A 13,745-nucleotide genomic window follows, 5' to 3' on the forward strand; every position below is an offset into this window, starting at 1 on the left:
TCCTTCCTATGAAATGTGGAAAAGCATCACAGTAAGGACAAAGTATCTGCAGGACATGTAAAGCATGACTGATGGAGGTACCAAACAGAAATTGTAGAGAAAAAAATTGTCCTTGGAAGTGCAAGCACTTCTGCAGTACAATTAACTTAATTAACCAGACAACATGAATATTCATAAGGCTGTTAATGTCTCCCCCATCCAAACAGATAAATGTGATGTAATGACTTCCTAGTCAAGCATAGCTAAAATTCTGATGAAAACTGCACCAACATTTTGGTGCCTTGCCTGAAATATCACAGAAATTAACAGTCCCTCAGTAATATTTTATTTTCTGAATTAATTGGAAATCATGAATTTATTTAAATGAACCATTTACGACCAAAAGGTTCCCAGTCATCAGATACAGATTATCCCTTGTTCTGTAATAACTGGATAGCTTTTTTAATGTCCTTCCTGTTCCCCCTCCCCTTTCTCCCGTTCCACCTCCGTACAGCTTCTTAGCAGTGGTTCCCATAGCAACAAACACTCTTGCTAATGGCCAGCAGTACAACTGCAGGCTTCCCCACATCTCATCCGCTTGATTTGGACCAGAGTGCGCCAGCTCAGTGGAGTATTTTAGTAAAAACACACTCCCCTCTGGACCTTTCTCTCCAGGAGGTAAACTGTTTCGAGAGCAGCTCCTTCCCATTAAGTTGCCCGAAACTTCAAAATGCTGTCTTAACCACTTTTACTAGAAGCTAAAACCAGATTTTAAGCCACTCAAATAATGCTATCCTGTAATACAGTTTCTATTCTTACTAGGCTGAGGAATCCTAATAATTTAGTACAACGGATTTCGGGGGCGGGGGGGGATTCGATTGAGCATACAATTCCACCTTCTGCGTGTACACAAGTATCATACTTCTCTGTTTCCTAACTGACTACTTTTGGGAATATCAATAATATGGAAATAATAAGTTATAGGTTATTTTTAGGAACCTATTCAGGAGTTTCTCACACTATCATTCTATAAATTGTTCTCACCTTCTTTTAACAAAGTCTATAGCATTCTGTGTAACAAGCCATACAGCATTCTTTTGGGTTTACAAATCCTTTTTGATCATGACATATTTGTCTTAAACTAAAAAGAGTAAGCACTAATGATGAGGCACAGTGACCTAAGCACGCCCAAACAGCATGAAGTCAAGTGCTGGAGAGATTTCATCTCAACACCATCAAGATATTCACAGCAACAGAACTGATAGGTGATGGCTGTACTAAAATTCATGAGCTTCATGTCTTTGAGATTACTCTATCTTTTACCAATACACTTCCAAGGTTTTTTTAACTTGAAAAAAGCTAGTGTAATCCTGCATTTTTACAAGCAACTAGTCCCTATCCTAATGCTGCTTACAGAAGTGCAAAGCAAGCCAGAGCACTTCAAACCTGCTTGCTAAGTTTGGAAGTGACTTGCTCCTTTTTTTGTAGAAACTGAAAACAATGGTTTGCTGTTCACCTGGCTGCAGACATTTTTTCCTTACTAGTTAAAAACATCTGAGGAATTACATCAAGTAGTCACATCAACATCCACACCAGAGGGTAGTGTCCATACAAAAATATCTCTCTTTTAAAGGAAGTGATTCATGTACCGGCCCAGATTCAACCCTAATTCTAGTTAAGCCTCCCTGCCTGGCCAAAGTTATACTCTGAGAAGGGCAAATACAAAAATTGGGAGGAGAAGGGACACACACGCACCCCAAAACAAAAGAACAAACGAAAAAACCCACACCACAAGATGCAAGTACAAGTTAAAAAAGGAGCAAGAGGTTTTTTCAAGAGATATGCATACGTTTTCAGGTCTGTAGAAGTAAAGGAAAGAGAAAGCAGTTTTGTGTGCACAGGTTTGGTGCTTTTTTTAATATAATCCACAAAATGCATTCCTAGGACACCATTTAAAAATAGACCCTAAGCATGAATCCAAGTGAGAATCCTGCCAAGAAAACTGGAGAGAGAAGTGAAACAGCATGGCTTATATTAAGGAAATTCTAGAAAACAGTTTTCACTTGGTATCATTTCTGGCAGCAAATAAGGGCAAAACTTGATCTTTGCATGGATCAGCTGAAAATCATTTTAGTTTTCTTCTTCCTGAGCTTCTTCCTTTAGGCAAAGAGCTCATCTGTGCCATTACTATAAATTATCATAATGATTTAAAATCTAGTCATTTGTAATCAATCTAAATCACTAATTTATGACATCTATTCAATAGCTCCCTTAAGTAACTGAAGCTTTAGCACCAAGAACTGCTGTTAGTAGTCAAAACTGCAAAACATGCCAGAGGGACTTAAAAGAGATGACTTACAAAGTGTAACAGTACCTTGTAGTCTCACCTGCTGGTATTACTCCAAGAGGAACTGGTGCTCTGACAGGCGTTGGTATATAGTCTGTGTCTTTTCCAGCATCTATCTGGGCTTTAAGTAGTAGACCATGAGCAACTTCACTGACAGATCCGTCTCCACCGACGCAAACTACCCTATTACAAAATAAAAATGCAAAACAGTTCAAAATAAAGTGTTTCATAGCTGAGCAAACCAGTTGAAGGCAGCTATCACACACCACATACATAATAATATTTCAAATAGCTAAAAACTATTCTTTCTTTAAGAACAAGCTAGGGCTTCACTGTCAGATCAGTGAATGTTAACTAAAAAGATATAAGCATCTTTATTTCTGCTTTCTTCTATCTGAGGAGGAGTAAATATATTTAACAACTTACAAACTATTTCATACCTTATCACACATTATGCACACGAACTGATCAGATGGGAGAGTTAAGCACATGCTCAAGTGCCTCGGTGGAAAAGTTCTTTACACCTTTCAGTGCTGACCCACACAAGCATTACAATGCTTTTTAACTGCCCTTACAATAACAACTCACCAAATCTTACAATAAAACTAAAAATGCTTGAAAACAGACAATTGCATGCCCTGTGCAAGCAGTTGAGGGATTTAGCAAGGTATAAAACCCTAGTGCCAGCAATCCTTTGCATGAAGGTACTTAATCACTGCTTCTGGAGCACGTAATTAAGCTCCCACCTGCTGTGGCTATAGAGAGGAATGCATTTGTCTGTAAAAGCTGTTACAGAAAACATTTCTTCCCCCCTGTTTTTGTTTATTTCAGTAACTATTAAAGTGATTCTCCAAATTAGTAATGTTTGAAAGTTAAATGTTTTTAAGGTAAACACATTTTATGATAAAAATAATAACAGTACACTCCAAGCATTTACAATATAAATACTAGATTTACTTTAGAAGGCACATACTTAAAATATGTTTTTATCATATATCTATATGAATGCAGTCGTGAAACTATGTCCAATTATTAGCAATAATATAGTCCCTATTATTGTTTCCTAGCTATTTTTTAATTTCTAAATTTTTACAAATGTTTCATCTATCTCACTAAACACTGCCCACATAAAAAAAAAAACAAACCCACAACATAAAAACAAGGGTATATAGGAAAAGTTTGGCAGATATTTTCCTCCTGCTCATAATCAGGAGTCATCTCCTGTATTTTGTCTCATTTTTAGATTAGCTTATTTTATTCCTAGGCTTAAAAGTTTCTGCCACAGCAGCAAAACCAGTTAGTCTTTGTAGTCTGATAAAACTGTACACCTGGAAGGAATTACTTGGATTGTCTTCCGGCTACTAAAGCTTTTGAAAACAGATATATTTTCTTCTGATTTTGGGGGGCTGTGTTTGGTGTTATTGGAAATAGATGAAGAGTCCAAGGTATAGCATAATAATGCTACTAACGCTGATTTTTATTAATTTAGCATTAATCATCAAGAGTTGCCTTTTGGCTGGAAAAAGAGATGCCGTCAGGGACCGGTGATTCCAAAGCTAATCAGCGAGAACCTGCTATGTATAAGGAGTAGAAAGTCTTGAGCAAACAGATTTTACTAAGACCTTGAAGAATGCTTCTTAGAGGAAGAAACATCTGTCTAACATCAGTCACAAGTTTCTTAATCAACTGTTCTCTAAAGTCTGACTAACCCAGGCTGCTGTAAACAATATCCATACCTTAGGCTCCTGATTAGGGAAGAAATACATGCAAGTTTATTGTGTATTTCTGTACAAACAAGAAAATGCAGTTGAGAAAGCAGCATCGCAAGTGCACTCTCCCTACTTGTCACGAAGCCTTGGACCCAAGGTGGGGGAAAAAAGCACACTGCCAAGTTGGTAAAGTACCTAAATTCTAGTGTTGGCAAGAAAAAAAGTGGATGGCAAAAAAGGTGGAGTATATGAGATACATGTCATATGCCTATGATCCTGCAAAACAGAGTGGGAACATGAGAAATCAGAGAAAATAAATTACATATACAAACAGCTTTAACAAAGAATTAAAACATAGCAGTATTGCTTATAGAAAGCACTGAGAAACAAACTTCCAATTTACTACTGCAAATCATAAGCTTCAATTTACTTCATGTGCTGTTGAACATGTAAGAAACCCTAACTCTCTTAGAGAGAAATTCAAGATCAGAAATTGTATGTTGCTATACTGCTTGCTTACTGTAATGGATAAAAAACTCTTGTGTCTTGCCTTTTATACATTTTCACTTGAATTAGCTTTCAGTCAGTCTGAAATGGGCAACACTTGAAAAGCACAAGCCGAGTCAGAGCAGCAGACTAACGCACGTGGGCATGGCCTTCAGTCCACACCTAACTGACCTCCAGTCACCTCTGAGCTTGGGCAAGGCAGATCAGCTCTGCATGAACTCTGCTGTGTAGAAACAGCACAAAAAGTACCTTGCCTCTTACCACAACATACAGTGCCTTCTGCATCTGAAAGGAGGTACAGAAGTGCTATTCTATTTTCTAAACAGGGAACTAAATGACATATATAGTACCTGACTTGAAAACTGGACAGGAACCCAGGGCAAAACAGGAAAGAACTGAAGCCTGCCAAGTCACAAGCAACCCCGCTCAATAAACAAATAAAACTTCTCAAGCCTTAATGGAAATAGGGAAAAAACAATATGTCAGGTGGCTGCTAGAATTGCTAAAAGCGTGATTTTTTCAACCGCTGGACAATTTCATTGTTGTGGTGTTCATTTTCAGTTCAAAACAGATCCCATTCATTTTCTGGTTCAATTTTCAATAAACCAAAATTTTCATTAAAATTTAATTTGGGAAACACTGAAGTGATTTGGTGGACCTATAAGATATTTATATCTATGGCAAAAATTCTTAGGCTAGACAGCAACAGGGAAGTCACAAAGGACTTCACAGGAACATAATCAAAAGTACACCATAAATCTTTTAAAAATTTGAAAAATGAAATTCCAATTTCAAATATTCTCTTCCTGTTCTTAAGAACAACTCTAAAGATAACAGAGAAGAGAGAGACTAGTGATGTTTTGTAGGTTGCTTTTTCAAACTATCGGGCCTTTAGCATAACATGAATGCTGGCCCCATCCTATCAGTCTCTGTAGATTTTACTTGAAAATAACAATTAAGATATCTCTAGGTACACCCGTGTAAAGAGTTACCCTTGCAACTCATCTTACCTATGATCTTATATCAAAAAAGCATCCCAAGCTAGCTATTTAATAGGATGTTTTTCTGTATTGTGCTTTATTGAATGAGTACATAGATGGAGGCCAGACTATTTGAGAAGTTATAAAACTCATTTTTCAAACACTTCAGAAATTTCATTGTTGCTCATAACCTCTGATAATAAAAGCTACTAAATTTCCACATGACAAAAAAAACCCCAACACTTAAACAGCAAACTTAGCAAGGACAGGGATCTTTTCACCTCAGAAATCCTAGCATCATTTCGACTTAAGGATTATTTTCTTCCAGCTTCTTCTGTTCCTATTTGCCCTTGTTTCTGGCTCCTGGAGAGAAGTCTTACAGCAGAAGCACTCCAGTGATGCTACCCAATGATCAAAGATTAAACAACTCAAATATGACTCAGAGTAGAAGAGGCTTGTGTAAGAAGATACAACCCAGGCTTTTTCTTCTCTGTCTTCACATCTGCTTCCTAGGACAAACTGGTTCCCCAGCTAGGACCCCAGAAGACATGTCTTAATTGGAAAGAAATTATCCTCAGAATCTGGAATACACAAGTACCTTTTCAGATATCTTTTCTCACCTAACTCTGAGTTTCTAAAACTAACAGAAATTGATTAGACCATAAAACACCATTTCAGCCTTCTTGTATGGCTCACTGCATATTCCAGTAAGAGCTGTAAGAATGCTGTAAGACTTCCACAGTATGCAAAACTATTCTTATATATTATTGAATGATTAATGTAAAAATACCAAAGACTGCAGGATTAATCCACAGAGCAAGGTCTCTAAAAATTATTAAACAAGCATTTTCATTCTTGACTTCAAGTAAGTTTGAATGATTTTTTTTAAATGGAAAAAAAATTCAAGTCACTTTTAGACAAAATGTTCTCCTTAAAAATGATTCGAATGGACAGAGAGCAATACAAGGCGCTTGTGCATTTATTGCAAATACAGAGATTGAAGCTTTTTTTTTTTACAGAGAAGAAAGCTTTATGTTTATTTATCATTATTTATGAATCTAAAATACATACCTATTGTCATTAAACAATACAGAAACATAAAAACCAAAGCATCTAATGAGAACTTCTTAGGCTTTCTATATATATGTGGAACAGAGTAACTCATTAAATACCTGCTAGCATAGTTTTGGATGGAATACAAATAAAAACTAACATGAGGAGGTTTACGAACATTCATTGTCACTAACCAACTTACCCATCAAATGCCTGGAGTTCACATTCTTTGAGTACTGAGAGAGCATGTCCTTCATATTCAGTTACTGTGGAAAATAATGTTATTTAATTATCAGAAGATCAGATAATTTAAAAGAGTTTTTTATATTTTTTGCCCTTTTAACACAAGGAACATACAGTAATTCAGTTCAGATTTTTTTTTTAAATCATTAAATGCATTAAAAGTATGAGAAGGTACTTTTTACAGTTATGCCAGCTAAAAGGCAAGACCTATTAAAACTCAGCTGCCATCAGACACATGGCTATTTAGTGCATTTAAATTCAGGGAATGAGAGAATATGTTTGTTGCATCAAAATGCAAGTTTTATCATTGACACAGTTGGTAAACTTCAGGAAAATGTAAGCATATCCTCAGTTAAGACTGAATTATTTCAGTATCAATCAAATTTAATTGCCTTTGTGTTAGGATATGCAAATTGCTAAATCAGAAATATGAGGAGTTAAACACAGAAGTATGAAATCAAGCCAAATACCAGTGACAACAGAATATAACACACAGAGAAATATGAGGAGTTAAACACAGAAGTATGAAATCAAGCCAAATACCAGTGACAACAGAATATAACACACAGAGGGAGGTGGCACAAGTATACACCAGAGTTCATAGCCTCTGGAGGAAATGAATCTGTCACTCTACATTGACGTCTCTGTGTTTGCTGATACCCTATATAGTACTGTAAATGCCAGCGAAGACAGGATAAACTGGCATACTACAGATGGCACAAAGCATCGTAACTACATTTAGCATTTTCTAGGCCAGCTTTGCCAGAAGAGACAGCCCAGCTGCAGCCACCCATCAAAGATCTTTGCTGACTGACATGACACTTGCAGATGGATTTTTTGTGTAAGAATGTGCATCATTATATGCAAAATTACATTAATCTTTCATGCTTGTCTGTCCCTGGTGCTACCATAGTTCAAGGCTTTTCTCCAGTGTTTCTAAACACTGTTAAAATTATTAGTCTTGGTGTCTAAAACAATCATTCCGTATCTGTACCTGTTATAGACTATCCAAATGCTGCTTACAAAAACTGAAAATACCTCTCTCAATATAGACACACACACAAGAATGCGTGTATATATAGTGAGTGTATATATAACTTTAAAAAAAAAGAAAGCAAAATAAAAATAAACGTACAAATAAAATGTTTACACTTCACGGTAAACAACTGTATTTTAACACATAACTACAAAATTTCCCAAGCAGCATTAGCAAAGTTCTAGTGCTTGGTGTTTTGGAAATTCTTATAATAAATTAGAGTTATTTTGATTATATCAAAGGCATAAAATTATCATTTTGCTACAGAAATACCTATCACTATAATGTCTTTCAGGAATTCTTTATAGAATTTACTTTCGTGCTGTTGCCAAAAGAGTGGGCTGCACCACCACACATACAGGACCACTTCTGGAAGATCAAAGCACAATATCTAAGCTATCGTACTCATTTTTGCTTTTACTGATGGGAACTATCATTTTATCATTATCCATAGATTGTGAAAAAAGTGAACAATTAAACTGTGCCTCACGCAAAAATGCAGAAAAGTTCAAACATCTCACCATTACTTAACTGTGAAAGAAACTCTTCCCATGAAAACAAACAGTTGATTACCAGGTTAGATGCCTTTTTAAATGAACATGATGATATTTAGAAAGTTATGAGTACAGCCTAGTTGAAATGGTACAGTAAATAATATTTTATTTTGTAAAATAAAGAAAGTTCAGTGGTTTCCTACTGTAATGTATGTAAGTTATGTTTACTATTACAAAATTAATTCACTAAGAGAACCAGGATATGAAAATAAAGAGGACTCATGTCTACGGAGAAATCAATAAAGGCAGTAGAAATTACTAGTGTTAGCCAGACTGATGGCGACTCCATCCTCTTTGCATCTAATGGCTTAAGTTTGGAAATTGTACAGGAAGACTACTCCAAGGCTTAACCCTGGGGATAATTCCAAGACATTTAAAATTTGATGAGAGAATAACAAGAGGTACACAGCATCTATTTTGAAACATTGTGACAAAATGGTAAGGAAAAAATTATTTTTCCAGGAAACACTTCAGAAGAACATACAGAAAAATCGATCAAGTAGAAAAAAACTGAAAAAATCTAACACAGATATACAAAGACTATATCTAAAAAATTTTTTCCAGGCTTGACACGTAAAAGTCACTCTGATGAAAAAAAGCTAGGTGTTTGAATATTTGGTCCTGCTCCAACTCAGGGGAGAAAAAACCCAAAACCAAACACAAACCCAAAAATCCCACAGAGTAAGTTCCGGTAAGAAGAAGAGCAAGCTTCTTTCACCATTTGAGGAGGAGTCAGATTACGTATTTCGCAAAAATATTATCAGAAAAATATTATTTAATGCTGTTTTCAATCATTTCTAATGCATAATTGAAAAAGTTTTCCTTTTTCAAGGGCATTTCGTTCCCAACTTGTAAATTTAAGTTTCACATAACAGCATTCTGAAAGCAGGGCATTGACAGCATACCTCATTTGAACAGTCACACATACCCCAAAACATTGTAACACCCTATCTCACGCAGCCAACAAGAAACTAAGGCTTCAGCCCCTGCATATAGAGAAAACAGCATATAATTCGTTCAACACTTCAAAACGTGGGACAGTTGCATATGACACGTATAAATACTGGCGCTCGTGTCACAGAGTAATGTCAATAGGATTAAAACTGCTAATGATAACAACAGATTAACTGGTGTCGACACTGGATGAAAAAGTATTAATGTAATTTACTGTATAGTAAGTTTAAACCAGTGGTATTTGTCCAATTCTCAATCAATCTCTTTTCCTTTGTGATTCTGACCTAAAAATAGGGCTGTGGGGAAGGCTGCTGCTTTTGCCTAAACATCCAGCTTGTAATTATGCATACATGGTAGCAGAAGAGTCAAAACCAGGAAAAGAAGCGAGACAAGCTAGGAATCTGTTCAGGTTACCTTTTTTATTTTTCTTCAGTTTGCGTAAGATTTTGCAAGATACTAATATATTTCTAAAACACTAGCTCCAGTTATCACTATTTGCCAGTACTTCTAGGTGTCCCAAGAATGGAGCAAGCTTTTGGTGAACTGGGCTTTCAGCAGAGTCACCATTCTTATCCTAACAGCCCTATCCCAGCTGCAGCACTCCAGATTGCCAAACTCTTAAAAGACTGTATAAAGCCCAGTTTTTAAGTATTTCTTAACAACAACAAAAACCCCAACAAAACACAACCCCCTCTAAGACCCTTGGTTAATTTCACTAAAATTAATACATCTGCCATGTGCAAAGTGATTTGGCAAAAAAAAGAAAACTCTACCAAATTTAAAGATAACTGGAGAAAGTCAGTGCTATTTCAGAATAGCATATTCACTTATTTACACACTTGCCTTTTGACTGCTATGTATCCTTGAGTAGGAGAGAATACCTCCAAACTTCTAAATTAAAAAAAAAAGAATGTATTCCAGTGGAAGTTACAAAGAAGAATATGATCTGGCAAACCTGGTCACGTAGGAAGCAAGAGCCAGCTACCAAGATATAAAATGGGATGAAGAGAGCTCTGTCTTTCAGCACTCCACTGCCCAAGTTTGTGGGTTTTGTTTTTTTTTTTTTTTTAAGTAACCTGCAAGTCTTGTATTGTTTATGTGCTGGAGTCACTTCAGAGGTTCAAATTTGCTTTAAGATTTTTGTGTAGGATTAATTTTAAGCTTTATAGATGTGTATTTGAAAAGACTAAAAGTAAACTATCTTCAGTGTAAAAACTGTACAAAAGCCTTCAAATTTTACTACCTTATACACCTGTGTACACCACTTTGTATGTAAATATTGGCCACATGTCAAAAAAGCAGTAACAGCAAGACGCACACTCCACAAAATCCAAAACAATTACAGGAGGAAAACAACCTGTTCAATTTACTTGAAATGAGGCACTTAGTTTTATTAGAAGATGGTAGCAGCAGACAGGACTTTCACTCAGCACCCACCACCCTCTTTGTGGTTTTTTTAAAACACATAATTCTTAATTATTTAGTTCTCTACTAGCATTTAAAACTGTAATGTAGTTTTCCCATTTTGCCTGTAGGAGGAGTGTTAGGCAGCTAATAAGCACAATAGTACTGGACGCTGCCAAAGTAACCTTATTTTAAGAATAAGCCATTAAACATTTATCTGGCTAAAACCAGACTTTTTTTCAAAATTTTAAAGAAAAATAATTTTTAAAACCACTTTAAACTGTTTTTATTTAATTAGGAAAAAAGTTTTTAAAACCACTACAAATCATATTCATAGCCTATATTTAATTCTATTAATTAATCTAAAAAACTATTGATACAGATTTGGCTTATTATTCAGCTTTGGGATTCCAGGTGACATTACATAGCTAAAAATGTAATCCTATACAGGTTAATGATAATGCTGCCTTTAACAGAGTCTAACAAACAAGGTTATGTTCACAGTAAAGATACAAGAAACACTAGGGAGTAGTAAGGAATAAAATTTTTAAAAGGTAATTTTATTTAAATAGTTGCTTAGAGTAAAGTAATAACGAATTTAACAATATGACATAGTCAGTCATCTCTAACTAAGGTTTGCACAACAAAAAAAACTTTTAAAAAAAAATTGTGACCAAACAAGGCTAAGTTCAATTTCTAAGCAGACAGTATTATTATTAATCTGTTTACACTATCATGTATGCCTTGCAGGTGAAAAATATGTCTGTGAGAATCAAAACCTATATAAAGCTGCTGGCATTTCCATATCAATTAAGAGAAGTTAAGAAATTACCACTACAGAATTCTAACACAGACAATCTTTTTCACACTTACTCTCATGCATCCTTAATCTTCAACTGATTTTAGTTTAAACTGTGGGCTAAGTAATTTAAAAATGCATAGATACAGGTAATAAAATTAGCAAGATAATTCTCATATACAAACACTTATTGCATTATTATATCCTCATGCCTAAATCAGATTTGCTCAGAATGATTTCTGGCCTGCGACCTGGACTAGTCATGATTTCACAGAAGTTTAAGGGACAACAGCAGGATGAGCCCTCTGTCTTATAATTTAAGCTGGAACTGATTATTTTGCAAACCAATTACAACAGAGATAGGAAAAAGACTTTTTGGTGTTAAAATGTCTTGCACCAGAGTTTACACTTCACGTGGATATGAAATGCATAATCAAAATTTAGCAGTGTATTAAAGGCAATTGCAATGCTGCGGACAAAAAATTATTTGGAATGGGAAATAGTAGTATCATTTCTCTGTAAACTTGGTTGGTTTTTGACACCAAATGCAGCGTAAGTTTCGGTCGATTCAGAGAAGGGGGCAGAAGTAATGATCAGCACATTAATATTTTACTGCTTTAAGAAAATTCATTGTTTCCCTGTTCAACTTCTTATAAAGAGTCAATCAAATGAAACAGTAACAACCAAAGGGCAAATTCAGGACCATAAAGCAGAACTCAGGCAGAAATTGGGGCCTTAAATCCAAAGCTGCTATCGGGAGCCCACTGCTGAGCAGCAGGCACCGTCACTACAACATTAAAATTGTACCTTCGTGTTCTCCAGACACCAAGCGTGCCCACGTGCCTTGTGAGAACTGCCCTTATCATCACAGAACTTAATCACTTAGGCTTCCAGGTCATCCCTGAAACTGAGTCAGAACCCAGAAATAACGTGTCCTTTGGATAAGCCCCTCTCATGATGTCAGGCCAACACACGTGCTCAGAAGAGAAATAATATTTAAGGACATGTTTGTCAGAATACAGGAACAACACTTAGCAAGCACATACACGACTGACAGACATTAAATACTTGTTTCTTTTTATAGAATGATAGCTTTAAAAATGCAAAAAAAAATATTACTAGTATTGATATCTAGAGGGGAAAAAGATTCAATGAATAATGGAATTGCTAAAATATTTTTTGATGAGAGAAAGATATATTGTAGTGTACTAGCTACAGTTCCAAGCGCGCTATTTGCAGGCAAAGCCAATAAGGATTAGCAGTAAATTCAAATTGTCTTTCATGCTTAAGTACTAGTTTCACAAAGGATTAAACTATGCTTTTGAAGCAACTTACCTGTGACATCAGTTTTGATGTCAGCAAGCTTAAAAAGAGGTGCAACTTGTTCATAGTAAACATGAGTGGCTTCTCTTTTGTGGCTGCTTGGATTAACAAACACTTTTAAGGATTTTGGTCTATTTTGAAAGCCTAAAAAGAAAACACAAAACATTTCAGATTGCACATAGCCCACCTATTTTTACAGCTTAAATGATTTTAAAATATTAGAACCATTACAGTACTTTAACAGCATAAGTAGATTAGAGTCTCAAAAAAGTCTAATTTTCTTCTTGGATGTGTGCTATTTCTCTTGAAATTACAGTACTGATAATTTTCATGTACACAGCTGATGAACAGTAGAAATTAGTTACACACTAATCAAAACACTGTAGGAACCAGAAGAAAAAAAACTGTACGTTATAACCTCGTTAAAGTCTGATACAGGAGCAGGGTGAATGTGGAGAAGTTATAAGATTGGGCAACAAGAAACCTCAAACATCAAAACATACGTTTTTGGGAATTTAATACAAAGCACTCCCAGCAGGTATATGACAATAACACCCAATAAAACTGGTACTACAATCCAACACTTTTGTCTTCTGAGAGTGCAAATCAAACAGTGCAAAGGAAATTCCCTCATCTTGAAATAGGTCAGAAGAAACATAAAGAAATAGAAAACATGGTAATATTCAGAAATCTGAGAATTAGTGAATTAGAAATAATTCATACTAAAATTATAACATTACTTCTCAAGTTCTCTTTTCTAGTATTGCTACAATTGCCGTGATTCAGTGAGGTTGGTTTGCTACAAAAAGCAAGCGGTGGCATACGATGCTGCTGTTTCTTTGGTAGTTATTTAAAAT

General features: G+C 35.5%; 1 protein-coding gene across 2 annotated transcripts in view; it reads right to left on the reverse strand.

Annotated features, from left to right (window-relative positions):
* CERKL (CERK like autophagy regulator) overlaps positions 1 to 13,745 on the reverse strand; it is a 60,758-nt gene that overhangs the window by 13,438 nt on the left and 33,575 nt on the right. For both annotated transcript variants that reach the window (XM_075430017.1, XM_075430018.1), the window contains exons 3-5: positions 12,901 to 13,032; positions 6,778 to 6,841; positions 2,367 to 2,509 (exon numbers count right to left, since the gene is read on the reverse strand). In XM_075430017.1, the coding sequence (XP_075286132.1) occupies positions 2,367 to 2,509; positions 6,778 to 6,841; positions 12,901 to 13,032 (339 nt within the window). The remainder of the gene's footprint in view (positions 1 to 2,366; positions 2,510 to 6,777; positions 6,842 to 12,900; positions 13,033 to 13,745) is intronic.

Source organism: Opisthocomus hoazin, chromosome 9 (genome assembly GCF_030867145.1).
Source record: "Opisthocomus hoazin isolate bOpiHoa1 chromosome 9, bOpiHoa1.hap1, whole genome shotgun sequence".
NCBI classification, from domain to species: Eukaryota; Metazoa; Chordata; class Aves; order Opisthocomiformes; family Opisthocomidae; genus Opisthocomus; species Opisthocomus hoazin.